Below are 13,183 nucleotides of genomic sequence, written 5' to 3'. Positions count from 1 at the left end.
AAGGATCCAGTCATTATGCAGCGTTTTGTCTTTTAAAGTAACAGAGGCTTGAGTCCTTAAAACTGTCTAAACCCTGACATGCATAAAAGCACTGCAACAGAGACCAGTGGCAGGAATACCAGTGAGTTTCATGAAGGTACACTGTAATACCAACATCAAGAGTCATCTCTGCTATCTAAGGCACAATCAGATTTTGCCTCTTCCTTGCTGCGTGGACACTGCCAGGATGACAACAGCCTCCTCTACCCTTTCAAAAAAGAGCACCTTGCATTCTTATTTGGATGATGGATGGGAAAAGTAACATTTTAAAGGAGATTATTGGTCTAAACCAAGATTAACTTTTCAGTGCACTAATAAGTGCACATAGATGATGAGGGAGCTCTTAATTCTGGGTTCGAGTGATTAGATCTAAAGAGGTTTTAGTTTTTTGAAGCAACTCTTCAGAGAAATATTTTTAAGGCTGGCCAAGAGATACAAAATGAAAGTGGCACTAATAAACCTAAAAGAAGTTTAGAGTGATAGCTAATCTTGCCAGATAGGTTTCTGAGTGGAAGATGTGATAAGGGTTGATGAAGCATTTCCTTGGTAAGTGACTACCGGTCCCAGCGTGTGGCACTCGAAGCACAGAAACCCTACCACAAATCTATAGGACTTTCTGCAAGAAAAGAACTTTGCTCCACTAATAACTTTTTAAAACATGCACTAATTCATGCTGGCAGTCGAAATCCTCCCATCAAAATCCATTCTGTGATCAGACTGAGTTCAAAAATAAGTGCAGGGTAAAAAGAAAAACTCAAGTCTAGAGAAAACTGGGGGTGGAGGGGGATGGGTATAAATAAAATCCTGTAGTCTGAACTTAAAGTTTTAGAGTCAGGAAAAGAGGACAAAACTAGATAACTTGGATCAAGTGGGTCAAAAAATAAAGGTTTCAACTGCATAAAAAGCCAAACATGAGTTCAGATTTTTAATGTGATATGCATAAATACTGGCTGCTATTTTAATATCTGCCTTTACTTGAGATGTAGTGGGGCTCTACCCGAGGCAAGATTTTTTAATAGCAATAATAAAAATACTTAAAGGTACTTAGAGCAAAGCATGTGTGGTCACGATGTTTTAAAGGGGGAAAGAAAAGGTAATTCTGAACATCTGTACTGCATTTCCACATGATAAAACCACTACACTCCAAAATTATTCTGAAGTTTGGTGGTGCTGGGGGGCGAGGGGGTGGAGGCAGTTCATGTAATGTTTATTTAAAAAACAGAAAGGGAGACTCAAAAGGCCATTTTGGGGAAAGCAGCCACGACAACCTTTATTGTAAAATAAAACTGCCAATTAGTAGTGAGAGTCCGGTAGTCAAAAAGTGAGGTTTCTATGTCTTTCTCAGATCCATAATTATTATCTCCATAAATACACTGAGAATCAAATGTTCTTTTATTTTCCCAAAGTCCCAATCTTCCCATGTGGTATCTCAGATCAAAACACTACCTCCAACCCCTCCCTTAGATTTCTTTTCCAGGATGTGCCTCATTTCCAACCCTATATTTTCTGAGACGGAAGGAGGGAGGGAGCAGGGAGATGGAGAAAGCTTCTCTCTGAGCCTCTCCCTCTGTCTGTCTGTCTGCCCCCCACACACCCCTTCTGTTTCCTTCAGGCTCAAACCCCCATTCCCACCTCCCCTCAGCACGGCTGTTTCCTAGCTCAGTCCCCTGCAGTCAGTCTTTGGGTAAAGAAGAATCCTGCTCTGGGCTGCCCTTCTCAGTAAAACCTGGCTGCTAGCAGGTGGGGCTGGGAATTACTATACTTGCCATGGCCCCAGGCCAGCCACCAGCAGCATGTGTCACTCACTCTATACCAGCAGTTCACAGCCCGATGATTTTGCCCCCCAGGGGATATTCTGCAATGTCTGGAGACATTTTTGTTGTTCTTGTCACAATTTGGGGAAGGGTGTAGGTGCTATGCACATCTGGCATGTAGAGGTGGAGGATGCTGCTCAACATCCTACAATGCACGGGGCAGCCCCCACAACAAAGAATTATCCTGCCCCAAATGTCATTAGTGCTGAGATTGAAAACCCCTGGGCAACACCAGGGACGCAAAATCCCAGGAATGGGCAGTCTTTCCCCAACACTAAAAATGCTCAAATGTCTGGCAACCCTGCCCAAAGAGCCTCTAGTATGATCTGCCTGCCTTGGAGGCAGGAGGAAGGGCAGAGGGTGGTAAGGGACCTTTCGCTGTCCTCTTGACCAGGTCCTGGCTTATCTGATTAAGAACACGTTCCCTGGGAAAACCCACAAGTGTGCACGCTAACAATTACCACCTGTAAGTGTTTTAACACGACCTGTATATATACACAGGCGGTTTCTCTTTCAGGTCAGTTCCTTCAAAGCAGCCATAGATTTTAAAGCACTAAGGGTGTGGGACTAAAATGTGTCAACAAACACAAGTATTTAAAAAAGGAAGGAGGGTTTTTAGTAGGTCGGGAAGTCCTAATTCTTTTGGAGTTTTGATGACAATCTCTACCTCTCTGTAAGTGAGAGAAGACTTCTCTCCCAGTCCTTTTGAATCCACATGGGTTACTTTCCCGCCCCTCCAGAAAGAGTGGCAGACTTGTGATGACTGGCAATCCCCAGTGCACTGAGAATCAACAGAACAAAATCATAATTTTAATAATTGTAAAAGAAAAATGGGCAGAAACGACACAAAAAATACAGTTTCCTCATTAAAAAAAAAACCAAAACCTCAAAAGCTTCATGTGAAAGTAGTAAGATTTGATACTCTAAATATAACTAATTGCAGATAGGTTTTTAACCAAATGTCTTAATTCAAAAAACTACTTACTAAATCAGGGGTCAGCGCACTTAAAGAGCCAGTTAGTAAATACTTTAGGCTTTGTGGGCCAAGAGGCGAAATGAGAGGATATTATAAAGGCACTTATGTAATCATTTCAAACGTAACCATTTAAAAAGGTAAAAGCCATTCTTAGCTCCCAGGCCATAAAAAAACAGGCTCCAGGCCACCTTTGGCCGACAGGCTATCATTTGCCAACTCTCGATCTAAACGGGTTGTAAGTCTTTATAATTTTTACTCTAATGTCTCATTCATCTTTCTTTCCTTTTTCTATGAACTACTTATATATAACTACATTTTTTTCTTTAGTGAGGATTTAATTCATTCTTTATATGTTACAGCTGCCATAACCATCGCCATTGCTAGGAATCGCCCAGCAGTGCTTCACATTGCCTTTGTAGCACTCTATCCAAAACACTTAAGAGGTCCTGCAACCTACATGCCAAACTGAAAACACAAATAAAGGAGCCCCTTTCATATCCAAGCCAGAGAGGGTGGGAGAGTAGATATTGCCTTTCCAAATTTCAGCCAATTAGAAGAGCAATGAAATGGGCACCTCTTAGGAGTTATAAATACAATTTTAATGTCTCACCATTGACACAGAAAGAAACTCCAAATACCCAATGAAAACTAGATTAAAAGTAAAGTCAGTTTGGGGAGGCAAAGCAATTCTTCTTGGCAGTGAGGTAATTAAGAAGTTCAAAAATTGAAAAAGAAAGCTGGCTTTTAACAGATGAAATGGGAAAGGTCCAATTCTAAGTGCCACCCATTTGTCCTTATTCTCTGCTCATAAAAATTCACCTATTCCTTAAGAATTTATGAAGGGCCAAGTACTTCCACCTTCATGAGCTGAAAATGGAATGGGAAGACCTAGCCCTGGTGCTGCCTCCAACATGCACTGTTTAATCTTTCCACTGCCCTGTGACCTCTCGGATTTACAGTCCCCAATTCACCGGGCTCTGGTAAGATGTGGTAAGAAAATTAATCAGAGACTTTTGCATTTTTTTCTTTTGTTGCATTTACAGAGAAAATAACCCTGAGCAAGAAGGCAGAAGACCAGAATCCTGGTGTCCAATCTACCCTGTATCAGACTGAAATCCTTGGCAGCATCAAGGAGTGGTCAGGAACAAGGCACCTAGAACGAGCAGGGCCGATTTTAATCCCAGATCCACTGCTACTTCTCTGAGAATCTGGACCAGTCACATCATCCCTCTAGGCCTCAACCTCCCTGCCTGAGGCACAGAAAACCTGCCATCCACTTCAGAGTATCACTGGGAGGATTAGGTGACACTCCTGGGAAAATGATTTGCACAGGCTGATGTTAGTGAGTGCCAGTAAATGCTAACTGTCATCACTGCTTAATTTGTCTGAGCCTCCTGGTCCTCCCAGGGCTGCTGGAAGCATCAGAGAAAATCACTAAAATGGAAGGTGTTCTAAAATATAAACTACCAAGCCTCTTCCATGTGTAAGGTATTAGTTAATGTTTCCACTCAAGACAGGTCAGGCTTCAGTATAGCTGAGTCTGTCTCAACTTCCTGTTGCCACAACTTGAGAAACACACTTAAAATATTCACAGCGCCAATGCTTGCAGTCCTTTCTCACCGCTGAGGCTTTATTTGCGGGGTGCTGTTTTACCAAATGATGATGATGATAAATTATGTCAGCTACCAAAAAGATATGTTTCAGAGAGCTATCACACCTATGGTAAAGCAGGTGGATGAGGGTGATGACAAAAGCAATCTCTCTCCCAGCACAACCTCCTGACATTCTCATCCCTCCCTGGTGGCTCTCTCCACACCTCACCCATCACTTTCTTTTCTCAGTAGGTTCCAGAATGCCCTGTCTCTAATGGCTCCCTGGGGCTCCACCAGTCTCTGTCGCTGTAAAAAGCAGCCAATGGCACTCACTGAAATGAATACCATTCCAAATTAGCATCCAGTGTTCAAACTTTAAAGAATGTATTAGCATTTTTAGAAGTGAACATATTTCCTATGTCTTCAGAAATGTAAGGGTAAAAATTATGCAATCCCACTTTTGGATGTGTTGCCAATCGCAGTCCAGAGCGAGCAGTTTTCTGTAAAGATGCCTCATTGGCATCCATCCTGCATGGAGTGTGCGGAGAAAACGCAGCTCGGTGAGAACAAAGAGACTCTGTCTCAAGCTGGCATCAGCCACTGAAAATTCCACATAATCTCAAAAGAGATACCATATTCAGAATTAAATGCTTACTCAGAAAGAGGCACAAAGGAGAAGTATTCAGATAAATATTAATACTACTAGGAGTAAGTAAAAAGGCAAGCCTTAATAAAAGTGAGCAGTAGTCAGAGAAGCCTTATGCAACTTTGGACAGAACTTCGCAACCATTTCTTTATCCACATTCTCAACCTTGGTTGGGCAGTTTCACCACGATTTCATCAAAGAAAACATCCAAAGTCCTTCCTCAACCTCAGCCCCTCCTGCTGACAACTCTTGCCTGCTGTAGCACCGTCACACCATCTGCCCGCACACAGGTCCAAGGAGTTGTTTATTCCTCAAAGCTCTCAGCACACAGCTCTTAAGTTGTCAAGGTCCTGCCCGCAGGTGGAGATGACCTTTCCCTTCAATGTCCATGGCCACCACCAAGCTTCAGACTCTTGGTCACCTAGACAACCACAGTACCCTTCTAACTTCTTCCCATCCAATCCACTATCAGTTGACCACGCTCTCTGGCCATGTCATTCTCCAGGGCAACTGCCTTCCAAGCCTCCCCAGAGCCTACTGGGGCCAATTCCCTGTGTCTGGTACTCAGAGCCTTCAGTGATCTGATCCCAAACCACCTTCTCAGCTTTATTTCCTTCTCCTCCTGAAAGGCAGAGTTGCAGCTGTTCCAAACTCACTGTGCCCTAAACCCACCGCCGAACCCAGTTCCCACCTCTGTGGCTTCACTCAGCCATCTCTTTTCCAGTTGTGCTTCCCTACCACCCTGTGTGTTGAAATTCTTTTTTGCCTTTGAAGAGCAGCTCTGCCATGCATGAAGCCAGTCGTCAGCTCTCCTGCCTCTAAGTTGCCCAGCATCTGAGTGCATTCAAGGCCCTCTTCGTGCACCAGCCCAAGAAGCAGGAGCATGAGATGGGGACAAGTATAGACTCTAGAGCCAGAATGCCCGCCTCCTGATCTTGGCTCTAGCATTTGCTATGTGTGATTGGGGGAAATTACTTATCTCGTTGCACCTCAGTTTCCTCATCTGTGTAATGAGGATAATGACAACAGTATTTACTTAGTACAGCACCTGGCACAGAATAAGCCTTGATAAGAGTGAGATGCTTCTCTTGTAGCCCACCTGAATCTCTGCACAAGACCACAAAATTGTCACTGATGCTCCTAGAGCATCCTGCATGTGGATGCTTAACATATATATGCCCAATGACGTCCAACACATTTTGAAAAAAATGAAAGGAGACTTCCACTTAAAATTACCCTCAAAGTTCCTGTTCCACTCCAAACACAATGATCGAGAAAACATGAAAGAACATGGAGCTTGTACAATCGTTATGAACTTTTCCAATATTGACAAAATAAACCACAGAGCAGTTCTCTAGGTATTTACCATTTTTTCACTCATTAAAATATTTATTGAGCACCTACAGGCAAATATTTGAGGCCTGGGAATACTGATGGAATGTACTGATCGGGTAAGAAATTTACTATATTAAAATAGGGACCAACTGTTCAAGTTCTGTACTACATACAGGAAACAGCCTTTGTAAAAGATCAGGTATACAAAAATGCTATGTTTATATGTTTGGGAATATTTTCTGTAATAAACTTTGTTGATAGAAATAGACTGTATTGAATATGTAGAGTCGGAATTAGAAATGCCTGCATCAGCAAAATCATAGCTCAGTCAGCAGAACTGGAGACAAGTGTGTGTTAAAGAGAACGAGGCCATATGGTTTTGAGAGGGGGAATTGGCATGGCATTTAGAAGTCTGGGCAGAGATTATATGGGGGAGGTTTGAGCCATCAGTAAAAGGTGTAAAGGCTCAAGAACTTCTAGCTAACAGCCTTTGCTCTGGTCAATCTCCCACTGGCCTGGGGACACCCTGTATAAATAAACCAGGAGACCAAGAAATCATGTTATCTGTTTCTCCTCTCTGCCCCCCACAGCATGGAGGGAAGCCCAGGTCCTATTTCCTGGGGGTTTTGTTCATCCTGGTTTTTTAGCAACTATGGCCCCTCATGACTTAGGTGTTCTTCTGCCCTTGCTACCAAAGAAAGGCAAGCTACCCAAAGGGATTAGCATAGGAGACCAACAGGATTAGCAGCAGAACATATATCCTTTCCCTTCAAGCATCTTACAGTGATATAAGTCCGAAGACCCCTAAAACTCTCTTCTAAGAACCCATCAAAACAATATTAAGGAAAGTATAAGAGGATCCTGGCTTATAAATCCATTTGTTTTTCTTTAATGAGCTCAGTAGTATTTTAGACACTCAATCTCTAAAACCTTTACATGGAACAGTATGTTCTTTGCAGAAAAGGCTAGAGAACAAGGTAAACTATTACCACATCAAACAATGTCTTATAAAATCAACCTGTATCCAAATGCATCAGACAACACTAGTGAGTTACAGTGAGTTTCAGCCAACCCTTGGCACACATTATTGGCATGTTGGTTGTAGTTCCTGGGTTTTGATCTCCCAAATAAGTTGAGATCAAAACCTTTTTGTTGTTGTTTCCTGCCAGACAAAGAAGTGGTTTCACCCTCAGCCTTTTCAAGACCACTGAAAGACAAGACACTAAAGCAGCCCAACCCACCCCAGATGGAACTCATGCCAACTCCAAATCTCCTAAAACAATATGCTAATCAAGGCCAGGAGATGGGGTTTATGTGAGGTCCACCACCCCTGTCTGAGAATAAATCATAAAACCACTAGCACTCCATTCCCCAGCATTGCACCTCATAGCCCCCACCTACTTGAACTGTGCATGAGGAAAAAGAAATCAGGAACACACTGAACAGAAAACCTCGAGTACATTTTAAATCCTGTTTTAGATTCATTTAAATTAACAGAGGTCAGGCAACTTCTTTATACAAGCCGAGTTATTCTTACTGTTTTAACAACAAAAACAGTCAGACACATTTTTCTACTAAAAAACAAAAAATACACTGACAGAAGTAAATTCTAAAACTCAGAGAATATGGACACAACTTAGAGTAAACATTGTCTTACAGAATAACTAACAAAGGAAATTACCCAGTTATTTGGCAATGGGAAACAACTATTTGTACATTATTATGTATTTTGTAGGTCACAGATTTAAGGCATTATTTTTATTTTCTAGCACAGCATTTTTCAGAACTGTCGTACAGAGAACCCCAGTGCAGCCAGAGAAAATCAAGTCGAGTCAGATCAACTCTGCCTTCCCTAGTTCCCTTCTTGGACATGACTAATGCATATCTGCACGTTCAAGAGTCTGAGGACCCTGCAGTAAACTCTGGAATCCAGCATTTCCCCAAGTTCATCTGGCCCTGCAGCCCTTTTTCTCTCATAATACATATTAACAGCCCACAAAATGGCTGTTCTGCAGAGCACACTCTGGGAAAGGTTCTTTTGGAAAAGGGACATAGTGAAATGGTTTCAGAACTGAGACTCTGGATTCACTCTGATTCAAATACCAGCTTCATCATCTGTTAGCTCCCTGATGTCGCTTGTCCCTCAGTTCCTCCAGGTAAAATGGGGAAAAAGCAATAGCACCTACCTCCTCAGCCACAGGACTGGAACAGTCCTCTGAGATCCCTGTGTGCTAGTTCCTTTTTGTCATTCAGGTCTCAGTGCCTGATGCTACCGGTACCTCTCCAAGAGGCCTCCCCTGACCACCATGAATTGGTCCCACCCAGGTCCCTACTGCTTCACCCTTCTTTTCTTTCATGACATATCTCTATTTAACCACAAAATTATCATCTATTTCTCCCAATAGAATGCAAGCGCCATGAAGCTAAATGTTATTGGTTATCGTTGTTATAGCCTAAAACAGATCTTCAATACGTATTCATCCAATGAATCAAAGAATGAATGCATGGATTAATGAATGAATGAATGAGGTGGTTGTGAGAATTCAATGTGAATGAATGTAAAGTATTCCTCCTGGTGCCAGAAATATAAGCATCCATACAGATGCCATTTTGGAAACTTCTGATAAACCATGTGTGGTTAATGCACTCGTAATCCTAATTCTTCCAATATTTAATTTTCTGACTCCATAGTGCCTCTTCTTGCTATACTATGGGTAAACATTTCACAGCGTTTCTTCAGAGATGTGCTAGTAAACAGGCTTGGAGGAATGGTCAAGGGAATGGATGAGACAGGCCCTGAGAATAGCATTTGCCAATTTCCTGGCGTAAAGACTCCAGCCATGACCAATTTGAAGCTATCAGTGATTTAATACTAGGCTCACAATATTCTCAAAAATTTGATAAATGACTCTCGCAAGCCAGTACAACCCTTCTCTTGGGAAGGGTCCCTCCAACCCTCCCAAGTATTGCCTGGTGTGATGGCTCATACCTGTAATACCAACACTTTGGGAGGCAGAGGTAGGAGAATTGCTCGAGGCCAAGAGTTCGAAATCAGCCTGGGCAACACAGCTAGATCCCATTTCTACAAAAAATTAGCCAGGAGTCCCAGCTACTCAAGAGGCTAAGGCAGGAGGATCGCATGCAGGAGTTCCAGGCTACAGTGAGCTATGATGGCACCACTGCACTCCAGCCTGGACTACAGAACAAGACTCCCTCTCTACCAAAATTAACACACACACACACACACACATAATCATAATCAAGCCTTCAAGTCTCATTTGTTGAGTTCAAGTGTAAAATCAGCTTTTTATAGAGAGCCATTTTCCATATTTTCCTTTCGTGATGAGCCAAAATAAGGGCTATTGACTTTGGTCTGATGCCCATTAAAACTAGTTGAATATTTGGGGCTGCGTTTTTTGTACCAATGCTCTGTGTGCTTTCCAACTGTCATTTAAGGCTCTAGACACGATCTGTATTCACACCAGACCACTGTAATAACCAACCAATCTCAGAAAACATAAGATAAATTGCATTTAGATTCATTTAAATGGAGAGAGCAACACAAGACACCCTCTACGACTTACTGCCAACTAAGCAGAATCTAATAGCAGAAGAGCGACTCCATCCTGACCACCAGATCTCCATGGAGTGAGGGATGGAGGTTTCTCTGGCATCACAGCCTCATCAACCATGTAACATCACCCGTTGGTACCCAAAATATTAATAAAGCAATAGCTTTTTCCAACTATAATGATCCTCTAGCAACCACAGTTTTGAGATAACACAAGAAAAATTTCAAAATCCACCATCTATATGTAAATAATAATATGCCAGCAATTATTGTTCCTCTTCTATAAACTAGGTGGGAGGTCCGTGGAGTAAGACAGGGAAAGCATTAGTTTCTGCTCCACTGTATTTGTTATCTATTGCTGTGTAACAAACTACCCCATATTTCAGGAGCTTAAAACAGCATACATTTATTATCTCACAGTTTCTGTAGGTCAGGAATCCAGGCAGGCTCAGGTGAGTTCTCTGCTTCGGGGTCTCTCATAGGCTGCAATCAAGGTGTCAGCCTGGCACCTGTCATCTCATCTGAAGGCTCCACTGGGGAAGGATCCACTTCCAAGCTCACTAAGTGGTTGCTGGCAGTTTTCAGTTCTTTGTGGCTGCTGGACTGAGCGCTTCCGTTCCTTACTGGGCATTGGCTAGAGGCTGCTCTCAGCTCCTTACTCCATGGGCCTCTCCACATGGCAGCTTGCTTCATCAAAGCATGCAAGCTAAGAAAGCAGTAGAGTCTGCTAGAAAAATGGGAGTAACTGTCTTATGTAACCTAATCATGGAAGTGACATTGACTTTCCATTATTTTTGCCATATTCTATCATTTAGAAGCAAGTCATAAGGATCAGCCAACACTCAAGGGAAGAAGTTTACAAAAGGTTGTGAATCCCAAGAGGTAAGTATTATTGAAGGCCAACTTATAAGTCTGCCCACTGCATTCACCCTCTTGAAATATGGACAGGAAGACCAGGCCCAGCAAAACATCTCTTTAAAGCAACTCATTATGAAACCAAGACATGTAGTTTCCCAAACATGCTAAGTTCTTCTGAAAACAAAACAAGGAAGAATAAGAGTTGAGGACACTAAGTTTGAAGACACACAGTCTGTTCAAATGTTCTAAGCAAATGTAATCTACATCAAAGAAAACTACTGGGAGCATCTGCATTTTAGAAATCCCAACATGGAAGCCATGTCTTGTGACCAACCAAACAAGTGACTCACAAGAAGGACTGCCCATCTGAACGGCATTTTAATGCCAAGAAATCTAGTTTGGTCCCAAAACAAATATCTTCCGGAATTTTTATTTATTGCTATAGAATATTTCGAAAATACCTTTGATGCCATTTTATTGCTTGCTATTTTCTGCGTGACCCATGTCTCCTACTTCAGTTTTGCCTACACAGTACTTTTAAGAGGCGTATTCACCACGGTGGCAAGCAACTGCCGTAAAAATTTCAATCCTTGGCTGTCAAGCACATTTTTTCTAAGCTCTACTCAACCACATATTCTCAGATATCTGAGCATCCCAATATCCAATGGTGGTAGCAGGCCAGGGAGACTGCCTCCGAAGGACTTCAAATGATTTAATCCACCAAGGGCAAAACACGTACTCAGAAAACCTGGAACATTCTGTCCTAGACGAATGTGAATGCAAAGAAAGATTATCTTAAACCTAAACGTTCAAAATTGGCCTGCACATTTACCATTCTTTCCAGAAACACCCATGTGCTTTCCTTTCTGCAACTCCCACCCCCAATTCGGTTATGAAAATTTTTAGGTTCATTGTGTTGTTAATCATCTATTTGGGTTTTTTTTTCCCTTTAGAGAGATGATATTTGATAAACAACTCTAGTATAATACTATACTTAAAAGACTCTAAAACTCTAGCCACTTGTGGGAAAGCAATTGTAAACCACCTTAGAGTTGACATGTGCTGCACATGCTTGGATCCTGAATATATATTGAATAATAATGGAATATATGTGCAGTGAGTGGAGAAAAAAACGAACACAAAATTCTAGTTTAGCACTCATACACAGACAGAAAGATTTCAAAGTACATGACAAAGGGAATTTTGTTAAGGCTGTAGATTATCTTCCAACCTGTGAAAATAACTTGCTAACATATTTTAACTTGTAAATTAAGACTTTGGGGAAATAAAGTGAACGTTCTTACCTCTCTGAGATGTATGTTTTCCTTCTCTTTCTGGTCTAAAATCACTTCCAAGTGGCTGACCTGAGACTCAGCCTCTGCCATCCGCCGCGTCCGTTCGTTGTCATCCTCCAGGCTTTTGGACGGCAAGCCTTTACTCTGCAACATCTCAAGAAGCTTTTTAATCGACTCGTCTCGGGCATTGAGGGTCTGTTTCTGTGTTTCAATTCTCAGCTCCATTTCCTCCAATGTCTTCCTCAAAAGGAACAGCTCCTTAGCCTGTCTGTCGTGCTCGGCTTGGAGCCGCCTGAAGTTCTCCTCGGTCAACTCGATAGTGAAGTGCTCCGCTCCTCGGTTGCCGCTCTCTTGCTGCAGGAGGTGGTTGAGGTCTCTCTGGGTTCGTAGCTCATCCTGAAGGGCCTGGATTGTCAACTGCAGGTGCTGCAATGAGAAAGATGGAGCAGGAGAGGAGAAAGAAGGGAAAAAGTCAATGGAAATGCCAAGTGCTACTTGCTGCCACCAAACCATGAAGATGGAATGTTAACCATGGAGTCCAGGGGCCAGCCATGAAGTCCTCCACGGTGACTTCAGAAGCATGGGACAGCACATGGAGAGGGGGAAATTAATTCAATGATGCTTTCTGAATGTCTCAGGAGAAGAGAAATGTACACATACACAGAAACAGCATATTAGTATCAATCACAAGGGAAATTACACATCTACAGAGTTTTAATTTAGGAAGTGGAAAGGGTTAGAGGGAAACTTTCACAAACACACCTTCTTTATGCCCACAACGCTCCAGACTCAGTATTCCTTGTTTCCTAAGGTGTTCCTTATGGTACTGTCCATTATTTTCCATGATCAAGGCTTGTTGATTTAAAAATGAAAATAATCGCATCCACTACAAGTAGACACAAACAAGGACTTTATTTTTTTTACAAATAAAGCTGTGAACAGGTTTAGTAAACAGGATTACTGCATCTGCAAGCAAAAGGGAATAAGTACAGGCACAGACAAACACACTCAAACACACACGGAGGTGAGGCTATGCAGAACAAAACAAACAAGCTGC

The 13,183-nt window shown here is 42.2% G+C and overlaps 1 protein-coding gene across 1 annotated transcript in view; it reads right to left on the bottom strand.

Moving 5' to 3' along the window:
• Positions 1 to 13,183, bottom strand: part of ERC2 (ELKS/RAB6-interacting/CAST family member 2) — a 421,277-nt gene that overhangs the window by 263,414 nt on the left and 144,680 nt on the right. The window contains exon 3 of the mRNA XM_045530462.1: positions 12,136 to 12,552. Coding sequence (XP_045386418.1) covers positions 12,136 to 12,552 — 417 coding nt within the window. The remainder of the gene's footprint in view (positions 1 to 12,135; positions 12,553 to 13,183) is intronic.

Source organism: Lemur catta, chromosome 18 (assembly GCF_020740605.2).
Source record: "Lemur catta isolate mLemCat1 chromosome 18, mLemCat1.pri, whole genome shotgun sequence".
Taxonomy (NCBI): domain Eukaryota; kingdom Metazoa; phylum Chordata; class Mammalia; order Primates; family Lemuridae; genus Lemur; species Lemur catta.
The sequence above is the reverse complement of the archived record's forward strand: the minus strand, read 5'-3'. Positions and strand labels throughout refer to the sequence as shown.